Source organism: Balaenoptera musculus, chromosome 5 (assembly GCF_009873245.2).
Source record: "Balaenoptera musculus isolate JJ_BM4_2016_0621 chromosome 5, mBalMus1.pri.v3, whole genome shotgun sequence".
Taxonomy (NCBI): domain Eukaryota; kingdom Metazoa; phylum Chordata; class Mammalia; order Artiodactyla; family Balaenopteridae; genus Balaenoptera; species Balaenoptera musculus.
Window position 1 is genome coordinate 121,147,718 of NC_045789.1, and position 16,523 is coordinate 121,164,240.

The following is a 16,523-nucleotide window of genomic DNA, read 5'->3' on the forward strand; positions in this document are numbered from 1 at the left end:
TTTAAAGAAACTTTGGTTTCTTTGTTAATTATTGCTCAGGAAGCCAGTTAGTATGAACGCAGTGCCTGTTCTGATAGGTCAGATGGTAGTACCAGTCGTCAGTGAAGCTAAGGGGGTGGCTCCATGGGATTTAAGGCCTCATTTAGGTTAGTTTCAGTGCTCTGGTTTGTTAAGACCTGTGAAGAGTTTGAGATTTTATCCTACTTACAAGCTGACAAGTTATCCTGCCACAGTTTCCTGAGTGCTGGCAGAAGATGTAAGAAACCTGGTGAGAGACGGAAGACTTTATTACTCACAGCAAAAGCACTGGCCAGAGTCAATGTGTTTGCATTGGTTCCCTGTGCCCTCCAAGTAGGATTGCCAGATAAAATACAGGATGCACAGTTAAAATTGTTTCAGATAAACAGCAAATAACTTTTTAGTATAAGTACACCCCACATATTGCATAGGACGAACTTATTTTTATTTGTATTTTTATTTGTTAAACCTTGTACCCCTATCCCTGAGTCCCATGGGGGTGTCAGAAAAGACCCATGATGGATGTTTGCACATAGTGGGATGCCTTACAGAAGAGGAACACTGAGCTTAGGGATTCTACCTAAGAATAAAAATTCTACTTTTATAATAAGTGGAAGCAAGCCTGCTCTTTTCCAGGGTGAGACATTACCTCATCCCTTAAGGTTGCTTACTATCAGCACAATCCTGAGAAATGGCCTGGTCAGAGCCTTGCATTCTTGGCGTATCCAGCAAGAACAGGTAGGGCTGTTTAGGGCCCGTGGTGAATTGCTTCTCCCTACGTGGTAGCTCATTGATCTTCTGCTTTGGCTGCCTTAGTGCATATTTGACTCCCAGGAGTTTTGGGGAGTAGCTGTATTCATTTCTGATAAAACTGGAAAAGTTACTGGACTCCCAGACCATTAGTTTCATTGGATTAGTATTTCTGAAAAGTATAGTTCCTAAACCACCAGCACCAACGCCTCCTTGGACCTTGTTAGTAATCAGGCCTTCCCAGACCTCAGTCAGTAACTCTGGAGGTGGAGCCTAGCTCTCCGTATTTTAATCAGCCCTCCCGGTGATTCTAACGCAAGCTGAAGTTTGAGAACTAGCACACTGGTTTATATAAAGACAGGGAAGGGGAGCTTACATTTGTTGTGCAACTTCTGTATTCCAGATTTTGCATCAGGTGCTTTACATATGTTATACATATTTTTCCTTCTGTCTTCTCTAGATGGATGTTCTTCTTCTAATTTGATATATTAATTTCTTCACTTCTAACTTGATATATTTATTCCATCTTATTTTTCACATCTCAAATATTATTTTTTGAAAGGTTACGTGCATTTTCTTTGTCACAACACCCTGTTCTTTTCCTCAGAGCATTTACTATAATTTATGATTAGATATTCTTATTTGTGGCCTGTCTTTGCCTCTGTACTGTAAACTTCATACGGATAAGGCTATGTCAGTTTTGCCTAGCACAATACAAGGCACACAGTAGATATGTTCAGGAAATATAAATGAATGAATGTAAAGTGAAAATGCAATACCTATTCTGTCTTCCTATGAGAACCCTGAGGATCCAGTGAGACAATGCATGTGGAAATGCTTAGAAAAATGGACTGTTAATATGAGGTTTAATTATTAAAAAAAAAAAAAAAAAAAGGAATAAAGATATATTTCCCAGACTTATATAATATTTTTTAAGAAAGGGGAGTTAATAAATGCTGACAGTTTTCTGTGGGGGTCACTCACAGAGCTTGAAGAATTTTACAGACATTTTACAGAATTTTACAGACATCTTATTGTCTTAATTCTCAATACTTTATTCAGAGTCCTTATTACAAAATCATTATAATTTTTTTCCCTAAAATATAGAATGGTGCATTATTTTGATTTTATTGAGAAATAATTTTTTACTTGCCCTGTATTTATAACATTTTGGTGTACTAAATTTATCAGTGAAATAGGCTCTGAAATGCTAAAGATAATAATCTATTAAACATAATCTATACTAATAGTTTTGTCTATTTTTAAAATTTTTATTCATTTTTTAAAATTTTATTTATTTTTGGCTGCGTTGGGTCTTCGTTGCTGCGTGTGGGCTTTTCTCTAGTTGCGGTGAGCGGGGCTACTCTTTGTTGTGATGCACGGGCTTCTCATTGCAGTGGCTTCTGTTGTTGCGGATCACAGGCTCTAGGTGCACGGGCTTCAGTAGTTGCGGCACACGGGCTCAGTAATTGTGGCGCAAGGGCTTAGTTACTCCGCAGCATGTGGGATCGTCCCGGACCAGGGCTCGAACCCATGTCCCCTGCATTGGCAGGCGGATTCTTAACTGCTGCACCACCAGGGAAGTCCCTTGTCTATTTTTTAGATTAATGTTTAAATTTTTAGTTCTTTTGAGAATGTTTACTGCTGTCTTTAAACTGGATTTAAATGTCTAATTTTTATATATATGCTTCTTTTTTAGCTCTTTGGTTTTTGTTTTTTTTTTTAACATATGCTCTATTTCTCATTATTGTTCCTACCTATTTTCATCTCACCATGGTGAGACTTTTTTTTTTTTTAAGAAAGGCAAAATAATTAAAAAGTCCGTTGTATAAACAAACTTCTTTAAAAAGTATTAACAGTTATATTTAATTGATTATCAGCTCAAAAGTTTCTGATTTCTTAATGATTTTTTGTTGTTGTTCTTTTGTTTGTTTCATTTTGGGTTTTGTTTAGGTTGTGGTTTTTGTGGCCAGATGATACCCTGAAGAATAAGAGGTGTAGGAACAAGTGTGGTTGTCTTGGTGGCTGCAGATTCTTCGGCGGCACAGTAACTGGCCTAGATTTCTTCAGACTTGAAGAGTTGACACCTTCCAGTAGCTCTGCATTTTCAAGCACGAGTGCAGAGTCTGATATGTATTATGGACAGTCTCTGCTACAGCCTGGAGAATGGATCATTACTAAAGAAGTTCCCAAAATTGTAGATGGTAATGTGTTGTCACTTGTGTTAATCTTTTATTATCTTCACCCCTTTGCCATTCTGAGAGAAGTTCAGTGTTACTTTGTTCAGCTCAGTTTTTTGAGCAGTCTTACACGTAGGGTTTAGTATAATCTGTCTTTGTTTTGCAGGTGATTTAACTCTAGCCAGATAAGACTAGTTAGTTTTTCAGAGTTGCACAAGGCAAAAGTAGATCTACTATTCAGATCTTCTGCTGTTAACATGGGTGATTTTTCCTAGCCCAACTTATTCTAAATATTTCTTTATATATCATTATTTCCCTAGAATCCAGATTCCAGAAATATACTTAGGAATAGCTATGCTTTGAGGAAACGATTGTTTTACCAGCTTACTTTTATAGGAAAAACTTATCAATAGAAATATTTATACTATTGGCCCTCATTTTATTCACTACTTCTGCAAAATATTCTTCTTACTAAAACTGTACATGTCAAGAAGAGAAATTTGGTCTTAGAGCCTGTAGGATAACTTTGCAAATACATGAGTTTGATATGAACAGTGAATGGTGGCTTTAGGCATACTGGATTTATATTTATCTAGCATCTTTTCTCCAAAGACTTCAGAAATGCATTTTCCTTTGTGTTTCTTAGTTGTGTATTCCTACCATTAAGTGCAATACTTACTGCTTAAGTTGCCATGCTGTCAAGAAATGAAATGTAGAAAAGTCTTGATATCTCACCAGTATTTAGCTGTTTTCCCTTGATCCATTCAGAAACATTAACTTAGCTCTGCCTTTTGTCAGTAGACAAAGATAGAAAAGAAGTAGTTTTAACTTTAAGAATTTATTGGATTGATTTTCATGTGTAAGGAGCTCTTAGAGGAAAGAGCTAGACTACTACATATGCCAAATTCTTGTTTAAATGATATTTCACTGAATATTAATAAATTTGTACATGTTATTTTAAGATTACTTGACTTCAGCAGTTTTACTAGAATAAGAGCAGCTTATCGTATAAAATCAGCAAACACCAAAACTTCTTGACATTTAAAGGTCAAGAAAGATACGAAATAAAATTTACTTAGCTGTCTTCTTATCATATTACTTTCTTACTTTTGAATAATGTTTGTTTTTAAAGGTGTTCACAGGCATTTCTTATTTCATCCACAAACTACCATATGAGTTTTTTATTTTCCCTGTATATGGTGAAGTAACTGAGGTCATCACTGAGGCTGAGTTGCATGAAGTCAAAAAGTCATGTATGTGGCTGGGCATAAACTAGAATTACAGTCATCGAAACCACTTTAGTTCTTTCCACCCTACTAGAGCTGGCACTATTTATAAAGACATTGTTTGATTTTCTAATCTGCAGTTCAAAATTTAACAATCGCAAACTCAAGGAAGAAAATCTACAGGGAATTTACACATGGTATAAACAGGAGAAAATAGCAATTTCTCTAACAGTAAACAAAAGAAACCTCATTTTAGTTCTTATAACGTGTAATAGGGAGTGTCTGTGTCCTAGTGATTTTCTCAGGAATGAGCTGTAATTGGTAAATTGCCATAAGTTTCTTGTGCAGGGAAGATTGGAATTAGTCCCTGTGTAAGTATCTGCGTTTTCCAGGAGCCACATATAGATGTACAGTGTCAGGATAGAATCAAGGAGGGCATATCAATGGAACTAAAGAATTTCCTTGGAAGGTCAGTGAACACTAGTTTCCTGTCACTTAGAAATGACTCAAACCCATTTTTCTTTTGAATTTTGTTGGATTTTTACATTTGTGGTGGTAGAAGCAAATAATATTACTTATACTGTAAGTTCTTAAGTCTTCTTACTGCTTAACTTCCATCTAGAAGTGCCTTCTGCTTGGAGAGATGTTTTCTCCTACTAGTATGTTCTTCTTTCTTGAGTAGCACAAGGATGGCTGGAGGAGAGGAGAAGTAGGGCACTAGTTATTTTTTGGATCTAAGCAGCTATAGAATTCTCCTTTTATCCCTCTCCACCTCCAATTTACGTAACACATCACAGGGCTCTTATAAAAGGCTGAGAAAATGTTCCAGATTAAAGAAAACATGACAACTGAATGTAATAATATACAGATCTAGATTGGATCCTATACTGGAGAGGGCAGAAGTGCTTTAAAGGACATTATTGGGTCATTTGAGAAAATTGGAAAGCACGTGGTAGACTAGATAACAGTATGGTATAAACACCAAATATACCAAGTTGATAATTATACTGTGTTTTTGTATTATTCTTAGGAAATAAACCTTTAAGTATTTAGGGTAAAAGCCTACTACATCTGCAAGTTACTCTCAGATGGTTCCAAAAATATTATGTCTATTTTTAAAAATAGAGCAAATGGGGGCAAAGTGTTTAAGATAGGTAATTTCGAGTAAAATATCTTTGATGGCTTGGTTACCACTCTTGAAAGTTTTCTAAGTTGGAAAATTTTCATATAAATAGCTTAAAAAAAAGAAAAAATTCACTGTGTATGGACTCTGGATTCATACTTATGTGGTTATCTTTCTGTAGTGTTTAGCATATTGCTATGTGAAATTAGTTACTTGTGCTTTTTAAAAATGATTGTATACTTAAAAACAGGGAATTGGATTAAGTTATCATGTTTTTCATAGATTGCTTTTGAAATTATGTTTATGTAACTCACTTTTTTGTTTGTTTAGGTAATGTGAATGGCATGAAGAGGAAAGAATGGGAAAACAAATCAGTGGGAATAGAAGTAGAGAGAAAAACTCAGCACCTTAGTCTTCAAGTACCATTACGATCTCATAGCTCATCCTCTTCTTCAGAAGAGAATAGTAGTTCTAGTGCTGCACAGCCTCTACTGGCTGGTGAAAAGGAAAGTCCCTCTTCTGTTGCCGATAATCATTTGGTTCAAAAAGAATTCTTGCATGGTACGAAAAGAGATGATGGCCAAGTAAGGTCAGTATTCAATTAGATTTAGAAACCTGATCGTAGGATTATAAGTGCTTAAAACTGTGGCAAGAAAAACTTCTCTCCTCTCAACTCACCTGTTGTAGAGAATTTTTTCTCCTCCTGAACTTATTTTTAAATGTCCATTTGCTGTTGTTTTTCTGATTACAAAAGTAATACATATATGTTCATTCCAGATGTTAGGAAAATACAGAAAAGTATAAGAAAAATGAATATTTCTTGTCATCCCACCACTGAGAGTGAACCATTGTTAACATTTGGATATTATCCTTCCAGTGTGTTGAATATTTTTTGGTCCTTCTTTTGGCCCCTAGTTGATTACTTGCTTCTTGAAATACACTCTCCTCTCGACTTGATAGCACATTTCAGATTTTCCTCCCATCTCCTTGGCTTTTCCTTCTCCGTCTCTATTTCCAAGTCCTCCATTTTATTTCCCTCCCCTTGTTCTTTCTCTTCCTCTTATAGCCTGCCATTTGTTAAATGTCATTATCCCTTAAGACTGTTATGTACCCTTTTCTCCACTGACTCTATACTGTTTCCCTAGGCAGTCTTAGTAACTGTTTGGCTTCAATTATGATCTGTAGCTAACATCTTATAAATGTTAAAAACTCCATCCAAAACCTTTGTCCCTATGAACCTAGCTACCTTCTTGATGTTTCATGGAGGGCTCAAACTCAGCATATTAAAAAATGATCTTGTGCCTATCATGTTCAACTTGTTGTGCCTCAGTAAACGGCGCTAGTATATCAGTTGCTGAAGTCAGAAATATTGGGGTTATCTGTGACTTCTCCCTCTCCTTTATTTCCTCTCATTTAATCAAAGGCCCCTGGTATATTTTGTTATATAAACTTTTAAAGGATGTGGGGAAAAAAACTTATAAATGCTTTAGTGTTCATGGATTATGGATAGAAGATTATACTCTGGGTTTCTTTAAATTTTTATTGTGTTTTAAGTTGCCTCAATTTTTTTTTTTTTTGGAACTATGTGGGGTAGGAACATATATTGTACTGTTTTGCTACTTTGTATGGATATTTTATTGCAAAAGTTTACAGCTTCCTTTATTTGTAAAATAAATGATTAATATATACAGAAAGGATTTTATAAGTACTTCTGTTTATACTTAAATTATATGGTGTGCAGTAAATGTTAATAGTTTTTCTTTCTGTTTTAGCATTCCTACAGAAATTTCAGGAAATAGCCCTGTGTCTCCTAATACTCAGGATAAGTCAGTAGGTCAGTCTCCTCTGAGATCTCCCTTGAAACGACAAGCCTCTGTATGTTCCACCCGACTTGGAAGTACCAAGAGCCTTACTGCTGCCTTTTATGGGGACAAGCAGCCTGTTACGGTTGGAGTCCAGTTTAGTAGTGATGTCTCCCGAAGTGACGAAAATGTACTAGACTCACCAAAGCAGAGAAGAAGTTTTGGTTCATTTCCATATACACCATCAGCAGACTCTAATTCATTTCATCAATATCGATCAATGGATTCCAGCATGTCAATGGCTGATAGTGAAGCCTACTTTTCTGCAGCTGAAGAATTTGAGCCCATTAGCAGTGACGAAGGCCCTGGAACTTATCCAGGTAGAAAAAAGAAGAAAAAGCAAGCCCAGCAGATTGACTACAGTAGGGGTTCCATATATCACAGTGTAGAAGGACCACTTACTGGCCATGGAGAAAGCATTCAGGATCCCCAGACTCTGCCATTCAAAACTCATCCTTCCCAGGCTTCCTTTGTTTCTGCATTAGGTGGAGAGGATGGTGTTATAGAGCATCTGTATGTTGTAGAAAGTGAGAAAACAGTAGAGAGCGAACAGATTACTTCTCAACAACCTGTGATGAATTGCTATCAGACTTACCTTACACAATTCCAAGTAATTAATTGGTCAGTGAAGCATCCAACCAACAAAAGAACCTCTAAGTCCTCATTGCATCGCCCCCTCGATCTGGACACACCAACCAGTGAAGAAAGCTCATCATCATTTGAACAGCTTTCTGTTCCAACTTTTAAGGTATAAGCCAAATCATTAATTTCTGCTGATAAATTTATGTAGGAAAATTGATTTTTAAGATATTTAAAAAATTACTCTCTCAGTCATTTAGCTACTTTTCTGAAAGATAAAATTCCTGAAGTCATGGCTTCATGTATGACAGTAGGCCTCAGGTTTATTGATGAGTATTATAAATTTAAGCATATAAAATTAAGGAATAGTTTCAGACTTGATTGTCAGAATATTAACAATTAACGTATAGTCTGTGTCTACATTATATTCTAAGATTAGGATCATGTCTCTGTGAATTCATATTTTCTGTGTCTTAAAAGTGAAATTTTGAAATAGTTTTTAATTGTTGGTGTTCTATTATATTAATCCATAACTGCTTCTATGCAAATCCAGTTCTGTACACTTGGTATTTGAGATCTTATAATTTAGTATTAATTAATTATTGTCCATTTCTGTAATGTATTCTGTAAATAGCTTTTTTTTTTTTTTTTTAGGAAAGCTAAAGATAAGTCAAAATAAATTTAGTGATAATATCCAATATGAAGACATTTTTATAAAATTATAAATTTATAAGAGAACTTTTTATGATTTTAAAGACCAAAATTGAGCATATAAAATCTTATGGAACTGATGAACAATTCAAGAATCTCATGTGGTATATAGTAACATGTACATATATACTTGTTTAAAGTGTCTAAATGTTAATATTCTCATTTTAAATTCAGATATTTATTATATACTACTGTGTGTCAATCACTTGATAGTCAGTGGTGAGGGAAACAGACATGGGGCTTATAGTTTAGGGTGAGAGACGGGCAGTAAATAGATAAATGGATAAGTACAGTATATGATTATAAATTCAGAAGTCTTATGAAGATAAAGGATACTGAGATAGAGAATAATGGGGGGTGGGGCTGCCTAGCTTGTATTGACATGAAAGGTCTATCACAGGAGGTGATATTTAAACTGAAACTTAAAGGATGAGGAGGAACTGAGGACGGGAAGACTTAGGGGTACTATATACTATATTCAGGGCACAGGCATCGGCCTTGCTGAAGTTCTAAAGTGGGAAAGAAGTCAGTGTGCATGAGACATAGTGAGTTAGCAGAGAGCTTTGCACATGGTGAGGTTAGAGACCTGAACAAAGGCCAGATCATTAAGGACCTGTAGACCAGGGTATCAGTAGTTAGAATTTTAATTTCATTGGGAAATTCATGAGAGCTTTAAGGAAATGTGATGTGATCTCATGTACTTTGGCTACTAAGTGGAACAGAATTGTCATTACGCAAGGAGGAATTGGGGTGATCACCTAGGAGGCTGTCGCAGCAGCCTGTGCAAGAGATGATGGGCTTGGACTTAAATAGTGACGGAAATGTGATAAGTGGAGTGAAATATCCTTAGAGGTAAATACATTTGAGTAATATGTATTGAAGGAAGACGAAACATAGAGTCACAAAATTTTGATTTTAAGGTTGTGCCCATTTCTTATCTTGCCTAAGATAAGTTACCCATGCCAACATTTTAAAATGTTCTCTTTATTCCATGTGAAAATATGTTGGTAAATGGAATGTTCCAGTATAAAACTGAATTGCACTTGCTGTGAAAAATAGAGGTTAGAATTGCTGTGAGACGTTAGAATTATTGTAGTATTTTTCAATAAATCTAGTTTGATTAGGCAGTCAAATCTCTGGAGAAAATAAGTCAAGGAATTCATATCTTTAAACAACTTCAAAAATAGAACATAAGAAAGTTATTTTTCTTCATTAAATCTAAATAACAGGCTAGCATTTAAAGGGGTTTAGTTTGGTTATTCAAGTGCATTATTTATTTTATTTGTTATCTTTTATGGATATAAAATACAATCTAGCTTTTCCTATAATTTAATGTTACTCTGGGATTCTTTCCCACTTAAAAGTTGATTGTGCTACAAGACTCTAAAATTAGCTTTTTCTAAGAAAAGCACAATTTAAAGAGGAACTATAGAGGAAAAACATTTGAAGCACTTGCTTTTAAGCTTTAGTTGTATAGTCTACTCTCGTTGCTGAATCCTCACAGCCCTACTCTGTCATTTGTCTGAATAATTAGAAAATGAAATTGCCAGTTGAATATTTTCTGTGATTTTTTTCAATTTGTTAAATATTTATATCATACATGTCAAAATCACATTAACAAGGTAATTTGGATTTCACAAGTATCAGTTTATAGCATAAAATTACAGAATAATTAATATTAAAATTCTAGTCTATAAGTAATGTTTTATATTATTCTAGGTTATCAAACAAGGGCTCACAGCTAACTCTTTACTAGACAGAGGGTTGCAGCTTTCAGGATCAACTTCAAAGTAAGTAAAAATTATATACTTTTGAAGTTTAAAGTCAGTCTTTCTTGATTATGAGATACATAGAGTTCATTCTGAGGAATAACCACTCTTTACTTGACTGTAGTCTTTATTTTATGAATAAATTGACCCAAATAATTCAACTCTGTTGTCTTTCATGGCTTTGCCAACATGTATAAGCAGACAGTAACATTTCTTTTAGACATACTATGCAAACCATAACTTGGCATATTAAAATTGGGAACCAACAAGAATTCAGTATTATAATTTTCATATTTTGGTAAAGCCCTGCCAAGTAAATATATCAAACATTTTTTTTTGTCATTTGATGTATTAACCATCTTTGATCAGTTTGCATTTTACTGCCTCATTTGTCTTGTCCTTGAAGAGTATTTGGGACATACAATATCTAGTCCAATTTCATGAAATTTTTAGTTGAAATAAGTATAAGTTTAAGGGTCACTCATCTTAAGGAAGCTCCAACTTCTATTTTTTTCATATATATACTGGTCTTTTTAATATATACTTTGCTTGTTAAATTGTATAGTACACCATATACTCCTCTGGAAAAGAAAGCTGTTGATAACACAGATGATGAAACATTAACAGAAGAGTGGACCTTGGATCAACCAGTCTCTCAGACCAGAACAACAGCCATAGTTGAAGTAAAAGGAACCGTTGATATTGTTCTGACTCCCCTAGTGGCTGAAGCTTTAGACAGGTATTAATTTTGTCTAAAACTACAACTACTGTTTTATAGAATAATAAGTGTATGTGATATAGTATTTTCATGAAAAAGAATGATGATGGCTATTTTGATTAAATAAAAATGAAAATATATTTTAAAAGGACTATGTTTCAGTTATCATTTGTTACTTTTTCAGCCTAAATAATTATATATTGCAATATTATAATAATTATATTACATTGTATTTTCTACTTTTTGCTTTTGGGCTGATAAGCATAAAATTTATCAAATACCCAGGAACTAATTATTAAGTTTGATATTCTTACTACTGTCTGGTTAATGAAGGTATAAAGAGGAAATAATAATTGTCTGTCCTGCAAGGAGATATAGTCTATCTAGGGAGACAAAACTAAGATGAATAAAATCTAGAATGGAACATAATGGGATAGATTAGATAAACTAGATCATAGTATTAAGTGATATTAAAATGTTCCATATACTGTTTTTCTTCCCTCAGGTATATTGAAGCCATGGTTCATTGTGCTAGTACTAGACATCCAGCTGCAATTGTGGATGATCTACATGTCAAAGTCCTCAGGGAAGCTGTCCAAAATAGCAAGACTACCTTCTCAGAAAATGTAAGAACTTTTTGTTCAGTGAGTGTGGCAAATTGAGTATTCTTCACAGGTACATAATATCCAAACTTGAAAAAAACTTGAATATACTAAAATCTTATTAGTCATTTAAATTGGAATACGTGAACATTTCTAAATAATCTTTATATGTCATTGGCTCCATAAGAGATAGCATAAGAGGAGTAAAATATTTATTAAAATGTAGCATTATTTTTTCTTTTATTTTGGAAGTAGTTTAATTCTAAGCCTTTCCTAAAGAGCTTTGGTCCTAAGTGAGTGAGCATTGTTTAGGACTGGTACATTCATTTTCTAAGAAAGCAAATCTGCATATTATTTTGGCTTTCCTCTGTGATTAGATCACTTGTATCTTAATATTTTTGAGGTTACTTTTGTTCACCTCAGTGAATCAAGTCACTGTCTTCTGGTGTGCGATAGTTTACTTAACACTGTGGGCCTAGTCACAAAGCCAGTTTCTCAGCAGTCGTATCCTGGTGATTGATCCTCATCTAGTGATGGTCCACTTGACTTTCAGATTTATCTGAGTCGCATTTGGACTAGGGACCAGGGGCAAGGTGAAAGTAAAGCTGATTGTTTTTAGTGATCCAGTTATTCAAAATATATTGGCATTTCACGTGATAGGTAGTTCGGCTAGAGGAGTACAAATCAAAAGAAATTTGAAAATATTCCCAGCCAACAAGGAGCTAATTATCAGAAACCAAATATGTTCTCAAGTACATGTTTTTATGTAGGCTGATTTTGCTTCATTATGTATCACTTCTCTCAACACTGGGGCTGCCAGTCTATTTTCTAGCTTTTCTAAGGTTCGGACTTTAAGACTGGGAATGCTAAACCAGATGGCAGCTGGTACCTAGATGGGTATAAAGGAGCACAGTGAATAACAAGTTGCTGTTGTAGATGATATGGAAATTACGAAAGGTCTGTGAAATAATAATTCTGCTTTCAATCTTTTTAGCTATCTTCCAAACAGGATGTTAGAGGAACAAAAACTGAACATTCTACCATAGGAATGACTAACCAAGGACAAGCACAGACAAATCTTATAATGAAGCAAGATAATGTAACAATTAAAGGTCTTCAGGCTAATGTTAGCATACCAAAGGTAAATATTTAATATTTAAACAAGTTTTCCTGAAAGAGAATATTTTGGTGGTTTTTATCCTTTGTATTTACTAAACTGAATGGTGGTAGAATAGATTATAATATCAAAAATATATATTTTATTTCCTTGATGATCTAATGTAACATTTAATGTAATATAAGTAGTTTACTTAAGCAGAATGTTGGGTAATATTTACTAAAATAATTCACATTTATCCAGTAAGAATTTAATTATTATTTTATGAGAGTTTATAAGCTTTGCCTTCATTACTCTCATACACATAGATATGCCATTCCTAATGGTAGTTTTTCATTTTCCTATATATCTTATGTTTAAGTGATAACTTTTTACTTTTCAACTCTGAAATATGTGACATTTTGTGTGTTAGGTGAACTTATGTTTGTTACAAGCCTCAGTGGAAGAATCTCCGAGTTCGGCTCCTAGTAGAAGTGTGACTCATGTTTCCTTAGTAGCACTGTGTTTTGACAGAATTGCTACACAAGTTCGTATGAACAGGTAAGAAAGAGTTAATTAATTTGAGCCATGACTATCTTGCTGGATGTAAAAGCAAGCCTTAACGATCCTTTTAATACATTTCAGGAAATTCTAATGTTAAAACTCAGAACTGGTATTGGAATTTCAAATCTCACTTTAAGATTAGCAAAGTAGGTTTTAAAAAGTTTGTACTTTTTTTTTTTTTAAATAAATTTATTTATTTGTTTTTTTTATTTTTGGCTGTGTTGGGTCTTTGTTGCTGCGCACAGGCTTTCTCTAGTTGCGGCGAGCGGGGGCTACTCTTCGTTGTGGTGCGTGGCCTCTCATTGTTGTGGCTTCTCTTGTTGCAGAACACGGGCTCTAGGCGTGCAGGCTTCACTAGTTGTGGCACGTGGGCTCAATAGTTGTGGCTCACGGGCTCTAGAGCACAGGCTCAGTAGTTGTGGTGCATGGACTTAGTTGCTCCGTGACATGTGGGATCTTTCCGGGCCAGGGATTGAACCCATGTCCCCTGCATTGGCAGATGGATTCTTAACCACTGTGCCACCAGGGAAGCCCTGTACTGTTTTTATTCATACTATCTTTTAGTAAACACTGAAGAATTTGTTATTAATACTGGTTTAATTAAAATAGTGGAATTTTTTTTTAAATACTAGTTAAATGTTTTTACTGAACTATATATTATTTAAATGTTAACCATCATACTCTTTCTTTTTTCATAAAGAGGTGTGGTTGAAGAGACTTCAAACAGTGCAGACCCTGGCAGAACATCAAATTTTGATAGGTATGCTCATGCCACTAAGATGCAGCCTCAGTCATCAGGATCTCTCAGATCAAATGCTGGAGCGGAAAAAGGCAAAGAGATTGCAGCCAAGTTAAACATTCATCGAGTTCATGGGCAACTGAGGGGTCTTGATACAACAGGTAGGAGTCTACAACATATTTTTCTTTGACATGTATAAATGTAAGAGGATTTTGCAAAGGGAAACATAATTTTTTTTTCCTTTAAAAATTGCTACAATTTGAGTATTTTATCAATATAAGAAAGAGAAAGGTATTTCTGTATATATTGAACACATAGTATTTAACTATTCATTACTCACATTCTACGCAGGATGGAAGGTAAACTTTGGTGGGAAGGTGGGTGGTATGGCCCCAAATTAGGAACTGCTTCTATCTCGCATCTGTTTTCTTCATGGTATCTGTTTGCTCACTGTAGAACAGAGAGAGTATGATCTTTATAGTCTTTCTTTCTTTTTAAAATCATCCTGTAGGCACAGCTTTGTTAAAAAGAATTAATAGTGGTATCAAAAGCAGGTAGTCAAATCTGTAAAATATAGCAGCAATAAGAATAATAGACATGGCTGTGCTTCTTAAAATAATATCTTTGAAGAATTTTTAATGAACTGAGGAAATTATCATGGTTGACTGCTACATGAAAGGTGGGAACCAAAGCTGGATTTGTAAAATGATCTCTAAAGAGCTAGAAGAAAACTTAGTTCAAACGTAAGCAAGTTATCTCTGGGTGGTAAATTTACATGTGTTTTTTAATCTTCTTTTTGCTTTTCTGTATTCATTAGCTGTAATCAGAGAAAGAAATGAAAAAACAGTAAGATAAACTAAAAATCTCTGCCAGGCACTCAGGATGTTGGCTCCCATATTGCATATTGAAAGGGATGGAATTATGGCAATATCTGTGATGAGTTGTTATATAAAATATGTTAGCATAAAGCAATCATTGAGTGAAAGCTATAGTTTTCCTGGAAAATAATGTTTTTCCTAAGGCTAGGTAATTAATTAAAATAATTTTTTATTTTGTAAAATGAGAAAGTATTTAAAAATAGTTTACTATGAAGCTGAATTATTCAGGAACTTTTTAAGTTTAGATTTTTAGAGTACCCTATAATCTCTCAGAAATGAATTTATCCTGTCTCTGAGCACTTATCTGTTAATTATGGAATCTTCTTTTCTCCCTCTAATTTCAACATGATTCTGGCACTTTTTAAGTAGTATGACATTAGGCAGCGCTATTTTAGAAATTGGTTGGTTCATTTGTTTATTTTTCTTTTTGACAGAATACTAAGATATCTTTTAAGACAACCACTGTGCCAAATGCTTACATTATTTGTTGTTTTTAAAAAAATATACAAACCTCTGTCTTTAAAAATGGTCATTTTGTTTTCTTTTGATAATAGATATTGGTACCTGTGCCATCACTGCTATCCCCTTTGAGAAGTCCAAAGTTTTATTTACTCTTGAAGAGTTGGATGAGTTTGCTTTTGTGGATGAAACTGATCAGCAAGCTGTTCCAGATGTAACTCGAATAGGTCCCAGCCAAGAAAAATGGGGTTGGATAATGTTTGAATGTGGACTTGAAAATTTAACCATAAAAGGTAAGCTTTTTATAAAAATGTCTGCTTAAGTGGGGAACAAATTGGCCACACATTGCTGAAAAGTTTTGAACAATCATGACTTTCAGTAACCTGAATCAGCATATTCAAGCAGAAAGTGTGGCATCTGGGATTATTTACTAGGAGTGGGTGCCCCATCCCAATTGCATAAGTGGAACTTAATGAAATTATTGTGTGATTCAAAACTAGCAGAGCATCTAGACATGTAAAATGCCTGAGCAAAGCAGTGCATAGTTCAGAAAAAATTCTCAAATAAAATATAAAGCCTCTTAACTTTTGGAAGTTTGCATCTTTGGAAACTGGATCTTTGATTAGTAGAGCCTTGCCATATACGATGAAAATACTGTAAATCCTTTATTCAGCGATACTGACTTATATTTATTTTCTTTTACATTACTGACTAATACATTAAAATAGGAAAGCTGAATTGTGTATAAGACTTTTAGGCTTAGTCATATATAATAGTAGTGTATATGCCTATAATTCCTTACCTGATATTGCAGTATTATATCACTTTTGTAGATAAGGGCAAAGTTTTGGTGAGAAAAAAAATCTTCATGAGATTTTTATTTTTTATTTTTATGGATATTATAGAGTACAGCATTGAGACACTCAGTGTTTTTAATAAATAAATTATTTCATTTGTATAGGAGGAAGACAGTCTGGTGCTGTTTTATATAATACTTTTGGAATTATGGGTAAAGCTAATGTCACGGAAAGGGGTGGAGTGCTGACATCCAATAATTCTTCTGATTCTCCAACTGGCAGCGGCTATAATACTGATGTCTCTGATGATAATATTCCTTGTGACCGAACAAGCCCTTCTTCAGACTTAAATGGAAATTCTGTTTCCGATGAACAAGTTGGTGAATTTCTAATAATAATAATGATTTGGGAAAATAAAATAGAAAACTACATGCCCAATTCACATTTAATTT

General features: G+C 34.3%; 1 protein-coding gene across 1 annotated transcript in view; it reads left to right on the forward strand.

Annotated features, from left to right (window-relative positions):
• KIAA1109 (KIAA1109 ortholog) overlaps positions 1-16,523 on the forward strand; it is a 203,056-nt gene that overhangs the window by 89,273 nt on the left and 97,260 nt on the right. Inside the window, 11 exon segments of the mRNA XM_036852538.1 lie at positions 2,722-2,972; positions 5,628-5,886; positions 7,070-7,907; positions 10,169-10,239; positions 10,784-10,957; positions 11,442-11,562; positions 12,533-12,679; positions 13,068-13,195; positions 13,899-14,098; positions 15,370-15,567; positions 16,236-16,447. Of these exon segments, the coding sequence (XP_036708433.1) occupies positions 2,722-2,972; positions 5,628-5,886; positions 7,070-7,907; positions 10,169-10,239; positions 10,784-10,957; positions 11,442-11,562; positions 12,533-12,679; positions 13,068-13,195; positions 13,899-14,098; positions 15,370-15,567; positions 16,236-16,447 (2,599 nt within the window).